Source organism: Myotis myotis, unplaced genomic scaffold, assembly GCF_014108235.1.
Source record: "Myotis myotis isolate mMyoMyo1 unplaced genomic scaffold, mMyoMyo1.p scaffold_m19_p_35, whole genome shotgun sequence".
Lineage (NCBI taxonomy): Eukaryota > Metazoa > Chordata > Mammalia > Chiroptera > Vespertilionidae > Myotis > Myotis myotis.
In genome coordinates this window covers 1,858,391-1,872,545 of record NW_023416341.1, presented here as the reverse complement: position 1 = coordinate 1,872,545, position 14,155 = coordinate 1,858,391, and the positions used below count along the sequence as shown (strand labels likewise).

The 14,155-nt window shown below is 54.6% G+C and overlaps 1 protein-coding gene across 5 annotated transcripts in view; it reads left to right on the top strand.

Moving 5' to 3' along the window:
* The window catches only part of XPO6 (exportin 6), a 131,155-nt gene extending 123,353 nt beyond the window's left edge, over window positions 1–7,802 (top strand). For 3 of the 5 annotated variants that reach the window (XM_036303147.1, XM_036303152.1, XM_036303150.1), the window contains 4 exons: window positions 1,227–1,388; window positions 4,308–4,406; window positions 4,530–4,760; window positions 7,109–7,802. In XM_036303147.1, the coding sequence (XP_036159040.1) occupies window positions 1,227–1,388; window positions 4,308–4,406; window positions 4,530–4,760; window positions 7,109–7,210 (594 nt within the window). In that variant the 3' untranslated portion in view covers window positions 7,211–7,802. Of the gene's footprint in view, window positions 1–1,226; window positions 1,389–4,307; window positions 4,407–4,529; window positions 4,761–5,740; window positions 6,945–7,082 lie in introns of those variants that run through there. The other 2 variants (XM_036303149.1, XM_036303148.1) reach the window with 2 other exon arrangements.
* Window positions 7,803–14,155: the final 6,353 nt, after the last annotated feature.

Genomic DNA, 14,155 nt, shown 5'->3' with positions numbered 1-14,155 from the left:
TCTGGATAAGCAGTGTTCCCCCCGTGGGGGTGCACTGACCATCAGGGGGAAGCTGCATTGAGCGCCTGCCCCCTGGTGGTCAGTGCGCATCATAGCAACCGGTCATTTCGCCATTTGGTCAATTTGCTTATTAGCCTTTTATTATATAGAATGTTCTTTTCCTATCAAGAGCATTCATGATCTGAAGGATACAAGGCAAGTTTTCAGAATGATCCAAAGCTTTCCTTGTTATAGCAAAGCTCTCTGTTCTTCCTGGAAAACAGACAGACACAGCATGACAAGATCCAGAATAAGTAGACTAACTAAATTTTATGTAATAGTTACGTAAATAAGAGCTAACCTTTTTAACTGCCCATATTAAAGCTTAAGTGAGTCCACTTGCTTTGCATCATTAAACACACGTGGGCCCTGTAAGGATTCCTGCCATAGAAGCTCATGCCTTCTGTCTCAATTTCATCTTAATCGGCTGAATTAAATCTATCTGGACCTTATCATTTTGAATTCTCCAGACCCATCTGGAATAATATGACCTGTCATGCTCTCTAGTGACTTGGAGATTTTTGTTCAAATTAGAAAATATTGCTGAGCCCGCCTCCCTCTCCTCTCCTCATCCCAGAATCCCAGCTGCCAATGAAAGAGGAGACAGGCCCAGAGAGCAGTCAGCCCTGCAAGCTGTTCCCCCTCCCCTGGAGGTTCTGCCTCCCCCAGGCCCTCTGCTGCTGCTTTCTGTGGCTCCTGAGCGCCCCTTAAGCCCATTTTCTATGGAGGGTAGATCTGCTTTAAGGTTTCTTACTTGTCTTTAGCTTTTTCAGTTGTATAAGATCAGCAGGTTAGTTGGACAGTGTTGTTTATCCTGGGAAAAGGAACAACTACCAAGACTCTATGGCAGATGAGATAGCTGCTTTCTGAATAGAAAAGCCATTTTCCTAGTTGTTCTTCCATTTAGTAGCCTTTTCTGAGCTTGAAAAGCTGAGTGTGTCCATCAGAACAGGGCCCCTTGGCACCGACCCAGGCATTGTGTCTCAGGCGGCCCTGTCTCTGCCGAAGTACTCCTGGTTTGACCTGCTGACTCGGAGGCCTTGATAGGACAGGGGTGTGGGTGGGAAGCTGACAGCTTGCTGTTGCCAGGCATCTCTGAGACCTCTTTTGTTGCTCTGGGCCTGGGCTGTGAGTAGCTCCTGAGCCGCAGGAGAAGAAGGTTTGAGGGTCTCTGTGTGTCTCTGCAGCGCCCCTCCCCTGACGTGAAGGCTGAGCTGTTTGAGCTCCTTTTCCGGATACTCCATCACAACTGGAGGTACTTCTTCAAGTCCACGGTCCTGGCCAGTGTCCAGAGGGGGGCTGCCGAGGAGCAGATGGAGAATGAGCCTCAGTTCAGTGCCATCATGCAGGTAATGTGGGAGCACTGCTGAGGGGGCCCTATGGCCCCAGAACAGACAGGCCTCGTTCGGGACACCTGGGTCCATTGCTGCCTGTCCCTTGGCTTCTGACACTCAGCCCCACTCCCTAACGTGGCCACTGCGACACGTGCCGCCTCTGAAGCCTTAGTGCGGTCTGAGCTCAGCTCTGCCTCTTAGTGCTGTGCACTTCGTTCACTTCTCGGAACCCCAGTCTCTCCCTGTGCCGCGTGGGATGACACGGCCTCAGCACCACAGGGCTCTCCTTCACTGGAAGCCGACTGAATAGGAGTCTCTGGAGGAGGGGCCCATGGTCTGCATCTGTAGAGAGAATTCTGGCCAGAACAGAACTGGGAGAGGCCCTGCCCTGTGCCTCGGTGCCCCCTCTCAGATCAAGTGTGACTGTTACAGCCTAGAGAGCGAGCTGTCAGGGGTGGACCACACCTGCTGTGAAGATGGTGGCCTCCCCTTGCCAGGGCGGCCGGCTGTCAGGTGCTCTCCTTGCTCTGCACTCAGTTGCATACATACAACTTGTGTTCAGAGTCTAGATTGAAGTGGAAGGTTTTCTTTTTGTTTTTTCAGTGCTTGCTTTTCCTCACCCTTCAGCCCCCCACCAGCACACATGCACGCCTGCACCCTAACTCCTTGTGTGGGGATCTCTCTGGAAAAGCACATGCCTATCCCTGGGCTTCCTGCAATCATTTCCTGAACTTCCATCGCCAGCACCCCCTGCAGGCTTCGGTGTGGAGTACTGTTTGTCCCCTCTGCCTTCCTCTTAACCTCTGTCCTCACTTTTTAAGTCTTCTTTGGTAGACAGTATTGGTAAAAGCCACGTTGGAAAACAGTTACCACTTCTAAGTATTTTACCTAAGATACATGAAAACATATACTCACTTGTACACAGGTGTTTATAGAGGCTTTTTAAAAAATTGCCAAAAGCTGGAAACATTTCAAATATCTGTTGCTGGTAGTGGGTAAACAACGGTGCATGCATGTAAGCGCCTGCTGCTCAACAATAAAAAGAAACATATGGCCCTGTCCGGGGGGCTCAGTCAGTTGGAGTATCATACCATCCACGAAAAGGTTGTGGGTTCGATTCCCAGTCAGGGCACATACCTGGGTTGTGGGTTTGATTCCCCGTCAGAGGCATACAAGAGGCAACTGATCAATGTTTCTCTCCCACATTGATGTTTTTCTCTCTCTCTCTCCTCTTTTTCTCTCCTCTTCCCTCCCTTCCTCCCTCTCTCTTTCTCTTACTCCCCCCTTTCTCTTGCTCTCAAATCAATAAACATATCCTCAGGTAAGGATTAAAAAAAAAAAAAAAAGGAACAGCCGTAGCCAGTTTGGCTCAGTGGATAGAGCATTGGCCCTCAGACTGAAGGGTCCTGGGTTCAATTCTGGTCAAGGGCACATACCTCATTTGCAGGTTCCCAACACTGGTCAGGGTACGTGCAGGAGGCAACCAGTGTGTCTCTGTCTCTTCCTCTCCCTAAAAATTAATGGAGAAACATCCTCAGGTGAGGATTAACCAAAAAATAAAAATAAAAAAGGAACATATTATACAAACGGCAACGTAAATACGTTATGGTAGGTGAAGAAGCTGGATTCAGAAGACTGTCTACAATTCAAGCATGTCAAACTGGCGGCCAACGGGCCGCGTACCTCGGCATGCAGCCTGCCAGCTGTGAGTTTGACATGCTTGGCATGATTGCATTCTGTTATGTTCTGGAAGAGGCAGGCCTCAAGGGACAGGAAACAAGCAGTGGTTGCCTGAGGCCAGAGGGAACTTTGAGGAGCTGGAGGTGTCTGTATCTCCATTGTGATGGTGGTTAGACACTGGATGGTGTGGTCAGAATTATATAATGGTGACCCTCGATGGGGGGGGTTGGGGGGTGGGATTTACTCTGTGTTAGACTTCAGTAAACCTGACTTGAAAAATAAGTGAGTGGAAACCAGTGGGCATCATAGAGATCACTGCAGCAGGAGTTACAAGACCCTTCTTGTAGCTTAGGAGCCGGGGGTCAGAATGACAAGGCCGTCCCTGGCTCATTCTAGGAGGTGTCCCTCACATGACTGGTCTGCCTGTCGTTGGCCTGCCCCGCTCTTCCCAGTCTTCATTGGCACAAGGTTCTTTGTGAGGTTTTTTTGTTTTGTTTCGTTTTTTTGGTGGGGGGCGGGGTGTCCTAACTTTTACAGCTCAGAAATTGCAAAGCAGTTTAAAAATTTGCTATTGCTTAATTCCAAGGCAGAGGCAGCTGGTTGTGACGAGCCTCTAAGGATTTTGGGTTTCTAAGACCTGGGATGCCAGGGAGAGGGCTTATGGGAGTTTGAGTGGTTGGCTTGAGGGGAGGCTGAGCAATTTGTGTTAGTTTTTAACCTCTTGCTTCAAAGATGAGTCTTCCTGAAGGAGTCCAGAGGTTCATTACAAAAGATGTAGGATGAGGATGTGAGGGCGATCTGGCTGTGACATCTGTCACCCCATTGATTGCCACGGTTGATTTGGCTGACCTGGCTGGCTAGGCGGGTGTCCCCTCCTCCCTCACCGATCCCATATGCGTCCCTCCCGAAGCTGCGTGCTCGGTCAAAGAGGGCGACCTTCCCCCCAGAGGAGAGAACCGGTCTTCAGTCAAGGGTATACGAGTAGCTGCACTCCCCTGGTAGAACCTCCAAACAAGCTGTCAAAGGTGTAGAATGAGACCAAAAGAAGTCAGGCCCAGTGGGAAGGACTTAAGAGATAAGACTACGTGGGGACATTCCTGAGATCTGACCAGACAGGCTGGAAGACTGGAGATAGTAGGTCCCTACCCTGCATCGGCAGAAGGAGCCACTCTGGCGTGGGGAAGGGCGCCCAGAGGGCCTGGCCTGGTGGAGTTTAATGCTGCTTGTAGAATGGTGGTCTTATTTCTTGGACAGGCTTTTGGACAGTCCTTTCTCCAGCCTGACATCCACCTATTTAAACAAAACCTCTTCTACTTGGAGACACTCAACACCAAGCAGAAGCTGTACCACAAGGTAAGTGCCCATTTCTCTGAAAGGTTCCTCATCAAAGGCGCTGGGCCCTGGCCGGGGACCTGGGGAGGCCCAGGGGCCCTGAGCCCGCTCGTGGCCAGCACTCACTCTGGGCTCTGTCTGCAGAAGATCTTCCGGACCACCATGCTGTTTCAGTTTGTGAACGTGCTGCTGCAGGTCCTGGTCCACAAGTCCCACGACCTTCTGCAGGAGGAGATCGGCATCGCCATTTACAACATGGCCTCTGTGGACTTTGACGGCTTCTTTGCAGCCTTCCTCCCCGAGTTCCTGACCGGCTGTGATGGCGTGGATGCCAACCAGAAAAATGTGCTGGGGCGGAATTTCAAGATGGATCGGGTGAGGAGAGAGGCCAGGCTGAAGGGAGGGTGGTGTGGGCTCACGCCTGGTGCCCGCTCCGTGAGGGGCAGGCTGCCTTCCTGTGTGGTTTGTACCCCTGTGGCTCCAAGATAGCGCGTGCCATTCCTGATGACGCGGCGCTGTGCCTGGGTGGAGGGGTACGTGCTTTCCCCAGTGTTGGCTTCAGCAGCACTGTGTTTTCATCTCATCTGCCACTGGGCCCAGCGCTGGCCCTGGCAGCCCTGCTGCTCTGTCTGGGCTTCTTGGTACTTACTGTCCCCGCCGAGCACACCACTGACCAGCTGCTGTTTCCTTGTGGGCTGAGAGTCACTGCGGCCGAACTTGCAGACAGGCGGGAAGATGGGCGTTCCGCAGCTGCTTCCCTGGGCGGGCCCCCAGCTTAGAGATGGGACCCCGGCTCTTCCCAGACCACCCGCCTGGCTCTGCGTGGCCTGCCCTGCTACCAGGTCCTGGGAGGAGCCTCACAGTGTTCACCCTCTTGCCCGGGGAAGGTCTGGTGGGCTGTCCTCACCTGGTGCCCAGCGTTTCCTGTCCTGGGCCTTTTTCTGAGCACTCACTTTAGTGCGCACGCCCCCCCAACCCCCACGTTTTTGCTGGAAGCCTCTGCTGCTTGCCTGGTCAGCTCTCCTGGAGCTTTTCTTAAGGGATAAGTCATTTCTGCCTTTGACCAGTTCCCACTTGAAGTGGGATCTCTTCCACCCACATCCTTGGGGTTGTGACTCCTGTGCTTGCCCCTGTCTACGGGCTCCCTTCAGTCTTCAGATGGATGTGCCGCTCCTGCTGGAGCAAAACCCTGCATCCTCCTTGTTTGTCTCGGCCGTGATGTGTATCAGGACAGCTTTTCTCAGACTCGGCTCCTGTTTTCCTTGTCTTGGGGTCTTTCTTCCCTGGCACTTACCCTGTTTGCTCTTGGGCTTAAAGTTCACTTCAGCCACTGGATGTTTCCTTTCTTTTTCTAGAGCAGCGGTCGCCAGCCTTTCGGACCTCATGGACCACCAGGTCCGCGGACCCCTGGTGGGTGACTGCTGCTCTGGAGTCCAAATTCTAATATTTAATGATCAGTTTCTGCTGAAGCATTGTCAGTCAACTTCTTGATTTAAAGCAGTGGGTTCCAAATTTAGCCACGTATTGAAGCTCCTGGGTACGTAAAACACAGAAATGGTTTCCTGTGTCCACCAGGAAATTCAGGTTGGAATTTGGAAGCCACTGATTTAAAAGAGACCTGTTGGTATGTTTTCCTGAGGAGGACATAAAGGAATCCTTCACTCACTCACTCACTCACTGTCTGGTTGAAGCCAGCTCCTTGCAGGGCCTGGGCAGGAGGTGGGCACCGTCTCTGCCTTCATAAGGCCCTGGTGGAAAGCCTGGCACAGCAGCGCTGTGGGCGCACTGGCTTTCTGATGCGTGGGCCCTGTTAACCCCATTCCCAGGTGAACCCAGGCTCAGGAAGGCCAGCCCTCTGTTGGCAGGTACAGAACTTGGGAACGGGAGAGCAGGGGGCGGGCCACGCCTGGCACTCTGGCTCCAGGCCTGCATGCACTGTCCACGGTAGGTGGGCCAGGGCACTGAGAGCTCAGCGGAGCGGCGCGGACCTGCCACTTGGAGCCAGGAAATAGGCGTCTGAGGCCCTTTTTGGCAGAGGCAGGCCTTGTGCTGCAGCTTGAAGAGGAGAGGGGAGCTGGAAGTGCCTTGCTGTTCTCTGAGCCCCCGGCCAGTGGAATTTCAGATGGAACTGCCCACTCTGTGACAGGGAGCCATTGGTGTTACTCATATTTGCTGTGTGGTCCGGCATTGGTATTCACGATCGAAAGATGAGGGTGCGAACCTCGGCCACCTCCTGGTGCTGCCTGGTAGGGTATGGGGTTTCAGCTGCGAGGAGCCTCTCGGTTTGCAGTCTGCGGCCCAATGGGTGGTGGTCAGCAGATGAGATCACGGGTCAGGCGGGCTCCTGCCAGGGTGTCACCTTTAAGTGGCAGGGCCTGCCTGGAGCACTGGGAAGAGGAGTTTGCGGACATGCTGGACAGGACGCGGTGAAGGAGAGATACACAGGCAGCCCGACCAGTGCCCCTTTCCCTCCTGCCTTGTCACTGAGGCAGGTTTCCTAGCCTCGTGCCTCAGAGCCTGGCCGTGCACACGAGGGCAGCCTCACCATGATCTTTCTCCCCGCAGTGCCTGTGCGCTCACAGGGTGCGGAAAGGAGTGGAAGTGGCCTGTTGCGTACAATGTTTGGGAGCTCGAGCACACCCTGGGGTGGAAGTGCTGGTGGGCGGGTGGGTGATGTGGGGTGCTGGGTGCGGCCAGGCTGCAGCTGTGCCCATGCCTTCCAGGACCTGCCCTCGTTCACCCAGAATGTGCACAGGCTGGTCAACGACCTGCGATACTACAGACTCTGCAACGACAGCCTGCCCCCGGGCACTGTGAAGCTCTAGGTGGCCTGCTTCCCGGAGGGACTGCCTGCTACCTGGAGGGCCGCCACCTGCACCACTCGCCTTCCACCACAGCTGTTCGCCACAGCTGTCTCCCGGACGAGCCTCGGTTACTCCTTTGACTCTTACACCCTGAGCAGCGTGGCCTGCCCTCCGCCCTCCTCCATGCAACTCTCCTGCTGCCCACCCAGCAGAACTGGCTGCAGGGTGTGTCTTAGCACTGGTTGGAGAGCCTGGGCATCTGGGTAGGCAGAGGGCCATGTGGCTGGGCACCAGGAGATCCTGCGGGTGCTCCGTGCAGATCATGCGCCAGTCGTGAGACAGAAATGCCAAGGACCACTGGGACAGTGCCACCTTCTCACCATTCCACCTCCCTGCCCCCTCCGGCCTTGTCGGCTATGGAGAGATGTGATGTTGGAATTTTTGGCACTTCTACCAACCCCCTTCCCCCGATTGCCTTGAAGTCTCTGCTCTGTGTTAGAGATCGGCAGACTCATGAGATTTTTTTGTTCTTGTTTTCTCATCATTCCATTGTGATACTAAGAGACTAAGAAGCTTAATGAAAAAATAAAATGCTTATGTTGTTGTTTATAAATGCTGGTTAGGGGCTTCCTTGCAGGCAGAGCCTCGGGGGCTGGCGTCCAGGTGGGGCTGCCCTGGGCAGGGGGGCAATGAGAGAGGAGGCCGGTTTGTACCATGCAGGGGCAGAGGAGGACCATCTTGCTAGGGCCTGACCTCACCCCACCCTTTTCTAGATAACATCGCGCTAACCCTGGTGGGGATACAGGGTTCCCATTTTTCATATTCAAAGAGCAGGGGAACTTCATGGCGCTGACAGTTAACCTAGTGGTGGAGGTGGGTGGGGAGTCTAAGGGGAGCTGTGCCCCACTCCTCCGAGAGAAGGGGTCCCTCCCAAGGGTGCCAGCCAGGCACCGCCCTCAGTGGGCTCCTGATGGGTTGTCTGAAAATAGCAGCTGGAGAGGGGCGGGGAGGGAGGGGAAGGATGTAGCTGGGCAAGGGTGGGTGTGGCTGGGCTCAGGCGCATGGGTGTGTCTGAGGCTGGGCCTTGCTTAGCCATCCGTGAGTGGAAAGTTTCTGGGCTAACAGGTCAGCTTCTTCCAAATCAGGTGTCATAATGGCCAGACAGCCAGGACCAGGTGGATTCTGATGGGACCACCACACCTGCAGGAAGAGGTCTGCTCACCGCTGGGCAGTGAGGGGTGTTTCCTGAAGGGAAGGGCGGCCCTTGGCTCCTATAGAACTGGGGGGTGGGGGCAGCGGGTGTTGGGGGCTGATGGCTTCTACTTCTGAGGTCTTTAAGAATCACTTTGGTGATGGTGGGGTGAGAGGTGGAGCCATCGGATGGGTTTGAGAGAGAGAGGGGCAGCCCCTTTGTGTCAGTCGCAGCCTCTCACCCCGGCTAGCCCCACTTCAGAGTTGATTGAGGAGGGGATTGAAACTCATCTCCAGGAAGGAATTAACATGCAGTTACTCCTGGGCTATAAATCCTCCTCACCTGAGTGCTGGGGAAGACAAGGAGTGCTCTCTGTGCCTGAGGTTAAGAAAGGCTAGAGTTGGATGGGGAGGGGAGGGGTTTTGTTGTCTGTGGGCCCCATCCTTGGACAGGACTTGGGGGTGATAGAGGAAAGGCCATGGCGAGTAAGGTGGGCTGGGTTGGAGGACTTTTTGTTGTTAATCCTTACCTGAGGATGCTTTTCCATTAATTTTTAGAGAGAATGGAAGGGAGGGGGAGAGAGTGAGAAACATTGATATGAGAGAGATATAAAGATTGGTTGCCTCCTGCATGGGTCCCAACCAGGGCTGGGGATTGAGCCTGCAACCAAAGTACATGCCCTTGACTAGAATCGAACCGGGAGCCTTTAGTCTGCAGGCCGACACTCTAGCCCAGGGGTGGGCAAACTTTTTGACTCGAGGGCCACAGTGGGTTCTTAAACTGGACCAGAGGGCCGGAACAAAAGCATGGATGGAGTGTTTGTGTGAACTAATATAAATTCAAAGTAAACATCATTACATAAAAGGGTACGGTCTTTTTTTTTTTTAGTTTCATTCATTTCAAACGGGCCGGATCCGGCCCACGGGCCGTAGTTTGCCCACAGCTGCTCTAGCCACTGAGGCAACCAGCTAGGGCTGTGTTGAAAGATTTTTGATCCAAAATGGATGGGCATGGCCCAGTGAGCTACCAGTCCTTGGAGATGTGCAATTAGAGGCTGGCGACCTGCAGAAAGGGTCTGTGTCCAGGAGGGAGGTCTGGCAGATCTCCGGCCCGATTCCCCCTGGCACTGCAGGGGCCCGGCACAAGGGCAAGCCTTAAGCGAGGGTGGAATTGGATGAGTTCTCAGGCCATTGACAGACCCAGAAATTGTCTGCATTCTGAGGAAGGGGCTAGGGAAAGGGTAATGGCGGGGTTTTCTATGAGGCGGGCTCCCATTGGCCTCAGCAATGCAGGCTGACTTAGCCGTTGTTCTCCTGACTATAACTGTAGAAGACCGTGAACAATGCAGCAAACGAAAAAAGGCACCCAATCCCACTGCCCAGAGAAAACCACTGGTAGAAATAAAATTGAGCTCCTGTTGTTGTGCAACCTCTTCATCACTTACAATATTGTGACCATTTTCTCACGTTACTAAATGTTCTACAAAATCTGACCTTTCGTGGCAGAGTGTTCCCTCGCACCATGCACCATGCTTTGCTTACAGTCTTTCTTTTAAAAGCTGCTGCTGCGGTGAGCATCCTTGTGTACAAATCTTGGTCGTCTTCTGATGGTTTCCAGGGGTTCAATCCTTGACAGGAAATTGCGGGCGCATTGCTTTTGAGGCCTCTGGTAGACATTGCGGGGCCCGGTTTCTAACTTGAAGATGGGCCCGTTACAGCCTTCAGAGTGTGAAATGTCTGAGCTGCAAGGCGCTGTGGAGGCAGTTGTTAAGGCAGCCCCCGGTTTTGTGGATCCTGGGGACTTGGAGGCCCAGGGCCCCTGGCTGGTTAGTGCTGGGACCAAGTAGGCCTCCTGCCCACTCCTGGGCATTATTGTCCCAGAGTGTGATGTCTGTAGGTCGTGGGACCAGGGCAGGGAAGGAGCTGGTGTTCTGGTTGACGCCTTGGGCCTTGGCAGGAACCATGATTGGTGGCAGTTCATTTACTTAACAGACATCTATCAAATACCTCTATAAGGCAGGGGCTGGGCTCCACGGGAAGGACTTGGAGATGAACAAGGCAGCCTGTGCCTGCAAGGAATTCATAGACCAGTGGGGTGGGCAGACAGACGGCGGCAGAAGGAGTCCTCAGTAGCGGGATGGGGTGGGAGCCCAGGAACTGCGGGGAAGGGTTGAGAGGAACTGGCTGCTTCCTTGCAGGTAGTGGTCACCTGGGACAGGGCATGGGTGGGGAAGGGCGAAGACAGGTGTGGCGTTGCCTGGAGATGGTGGAAGATTGCCATGGAGCTTTGATGGGGAAATGGGCAGGGTGACTATCATTTTTTCCCCAAACCAGGATGTGTTGAATAAAAGCAACATTACCAGCAGGGATTCTGGGGCGGCAGGGATAAACCGGGACTTGATCTCCCTGCCTGGAGGAGAAGCCTGGCCCGGTGAGCTCTCCCTCACCGCAGATGAGAAGACAAGGCCGCCAGCATCTCCTCCCACTTCAGTGCAGCAGCCTGTCTCTGGGAGCCAGCGCTGCACTGGTCCCAGGCAGACAAATGGAGGAGGGCACGCCTCGTCCTACAGCGATCAGGGGAATGCGGTTTGACCACTGGAGTCACCTCTGGGCCAGGTCTGGGGGAAGCAGGTCTCCCCGACCCTGTCAGACCAGCCGACCGCGCTCCTCCAGCTCCTCCCAAACTCCCTGACACGGAAGGGCCTCCTGGGCCATGGCACTGTGTCCCCTCTTGTCCTTGGTGCCTTGGTGCCCTCACCCACATGGAAGCTTGGAGGCAGGGCGTTGGTCTGTGTGCCCGGTGCTCCATGCAGAGAGAACATGAGGATTTTCCAACTCGATCCCGTGGGTCCTTCCAGGAGGAAGCCTGGAGTCACACCACGGTGTCCTGCTGGTTTCTAACATGATGAAGCCGCGTCCTGTGTCTGCTCAGCATGCCTGGCCTTGCCTTGCAGCTCCTTGGGGAGAAGCCCTCGGAGACAGCTCGCCGGTGATTTCTCCAGCTCGACTCCCTTCCCGCTCCTCCTGTCTGCATCACTGGAAATACCTTTTTTTTTTTTAATGTATTTTTATTGATTTCAGAGAGGGAGAGAGAGAGAAACATCAATGATGAGAGAGTCCTCGATTGGCTCCCTCCTGCACGCCCCCTGCTGGAGATGGGAACACCTTGAAAGGCCTATTAATTCATTGGCGCAGGCCCTGGAGGTGGGGATGGTGGGGTGCATAGCCGACTTGGGGTATGCAGCCTCCCGGGCGAGACTGTGTGGTGTGGCCTGAAGCTCGGAAGGGCGTAGGAATCTCTACTGGTCAGAGTTGAGCACTAGCCATGGGGGTGGGGCTGGTGGAAAATTATTTAGATAAAACATTCAGAGGCCCACAGGCCTGACATTGATGGGCATTTTGTCAACAGATATATATATATATATATATATATATATATATATATATATATTTAAGTGAGCTTTTCTCCCCTCTTTATTATAGAAATAATAATACATGTTCCCTGCAGATAAGACAGAAGAAAAAAATCCGAAGTCACTTAATAACTCTCAGTGGGTGGCCTTCCAGACCTTTCCTGGCATTACACCTCTCAGCGGGAATAAGGCCCTGTTACCTGTGGTAGCGATGTGCCCCCAGGCCCCTGCCCACACACCTTCCGGTGGGCCTGGCACGAGCCTCACTGCCTTTGGCTGCTCAGCCTAAGCCACGAGGGGCTGCGGAGACTCAGGGGAAGCCTCACTGTGGCGGTGTCTAAGGCTGGTGAGCAGACGAGTGGACCTCGCTGCCCAGGCCCACATTGGTGTCTGGAGTTAGCCTGGGGGGGCCGAGGCTAGAGATGTGTCCGGAGGTGTGACTCCTCCCCAAAAAGCCAAGTCAGATGCCGTTGTGGTTCTTGGAGCCCCTGGAAGGCATGGCCCCATTTTGCAGAGGCAGAGCCTGAGGCTCAGAGTCTGAGACCTGCTCTCCCGCCCTCCCCTGGGCCACGCTGGACTGGTCCCTGCACCCCTGGTGGTCGAGGTCATGGGAACCTTGCACCCAGCCTCTGAAGGGCACTCGAATGGAAGTGGTTCTGACTCCGCAGGATGTTCGAGGCGTCTGTCTTCCTCTCGCCCAGCCTGCCAGGGAGGGGCCAGAGGTCTGAGGAAATGGGGTTTTATTGTGCTATTGATCTGTGTTATGGTATTTCCAAAACTGGTTCCCGCCCGGGCATTGCTGCCTCCCCATGCTGGATGCAGCGGGGGGCGGGGGGAGCCTGCCTGCTCTCGGGGCACAGTCACCTGCCTGGGGCTCCGCTGCCTCAGTGCAACACTTGCGGAGGAGGAGACAGGCTCAGAGAGAAGTGACTTGCTCCAGGCCGCACAGCAGGTCCCTGGCAAAGCTAGGGCCCAATTGTAGTCTGTCTGGCTCCAGAGCCGCATGCCTGGAGTCACCTCGCAGCCACTGGGGAGCCCTCCGCGTGCCGAGGGCCTTGAAGTCCCTCTGTGCTCAGGGCAGCATTCCGCAGCCGCATTCTGATGCGCCAAGGAGGCAGGGCAGTTGTCACCATTCCATTGAACTTGAAGGACAGCGAGGCCCAGAGGGGTAGGGGGCTTGCCCACGGTCACGCAGCTGGAAAGTGGCAGAGCCCGAATTCCAACCCGCTGGGTAGGATTCGCGGTTCTGCTGGGTTCCCTGGCTGAGGGGCTGCTGACGGCCAGAGTGGAGGCCTTTGTGGGGGAGATGCCAGCGGAGGCCCAGGACCTGAACTGGCTGTGGAAGCGGCCCCCGAGTTGCCATGTCTGCTAGGTCCCCCCCTTTCTCTTTCGGGGGCCTGTGTCCGCCTGCAGGGGCTGAGCAGTGCCTGTGGGATCAGGCCTGCTTCCTGGCTCACGGAAGGCCTCCACACCCAAAGGGTCTGCTTCTGCTGGGGCTTTGACAGCTCTTTGCTGGTCTCGTATGCAGGTGACTCAGGTGGGGCTGCACTTGGGGGCGCCCCTCAGTGCAAGGCTCCCTGGGGTTTCTCTGTGGACAGGGTTGTGGAGTTAAAGGCCAGCCACACAGGTTTCCCTTAAAATGACGATGCATGTCTGACCTCCCCCCTCCCGCCCCCCCCAGCTCAAAGACACGGATGACTCCCGCATCACTCACCAGAGCTGTTTCCGTCCATCACCAGACACTGCAGGGCCTACTCTGTGGCCGGTAGGTGCCACGTGGGTCCTGCCGTCGAGAGAGGGGAGGATCCTACTGTGTGCCATGTGCTATACGTACTAAAATTACACGCACCAGCGTGTGTGTGTGCCCGTGTGTGCTCTGACATGACACAGGTTTCTATAACTGACCTCATTTTATTCTGGGAAACTGGTGGCAGGAAAATGTATTTTTAAAAAATTTGCTCATTAACCAGAAATCATTCTCTCCAGATTTAAAAGAGGCTCTTTCTGGATGAAATTGTTCAAGTTCAGACTTCAGACAGGTGTTGTGAGAATTTTAAGAGACACCTCGTCCTCCATGCCAGGAGAGTGGAGGGCAGGTAAGATGTCACACCCCACTTGCTCCCTCGGCCGGGCTATGGGCAGTGTGCAACCTACACACCAGATTTGTCAAACTCCCATGGAAACCGTTTTGTCTCAAGGCCTCCCTTCTTCTCACCCCTCCTCTTTCCAAGATGGCTTGTGGGGGAGGCAGCTATGTGTCTTTATGGGGTTGGGGAGGGACGTCTGGCCCTTGATTTGGACTTTGGTCAGCACCGAAGGGTGAGAGGCATACTCCCCTCCTGGCCTCCTGTGACCGTCAGCT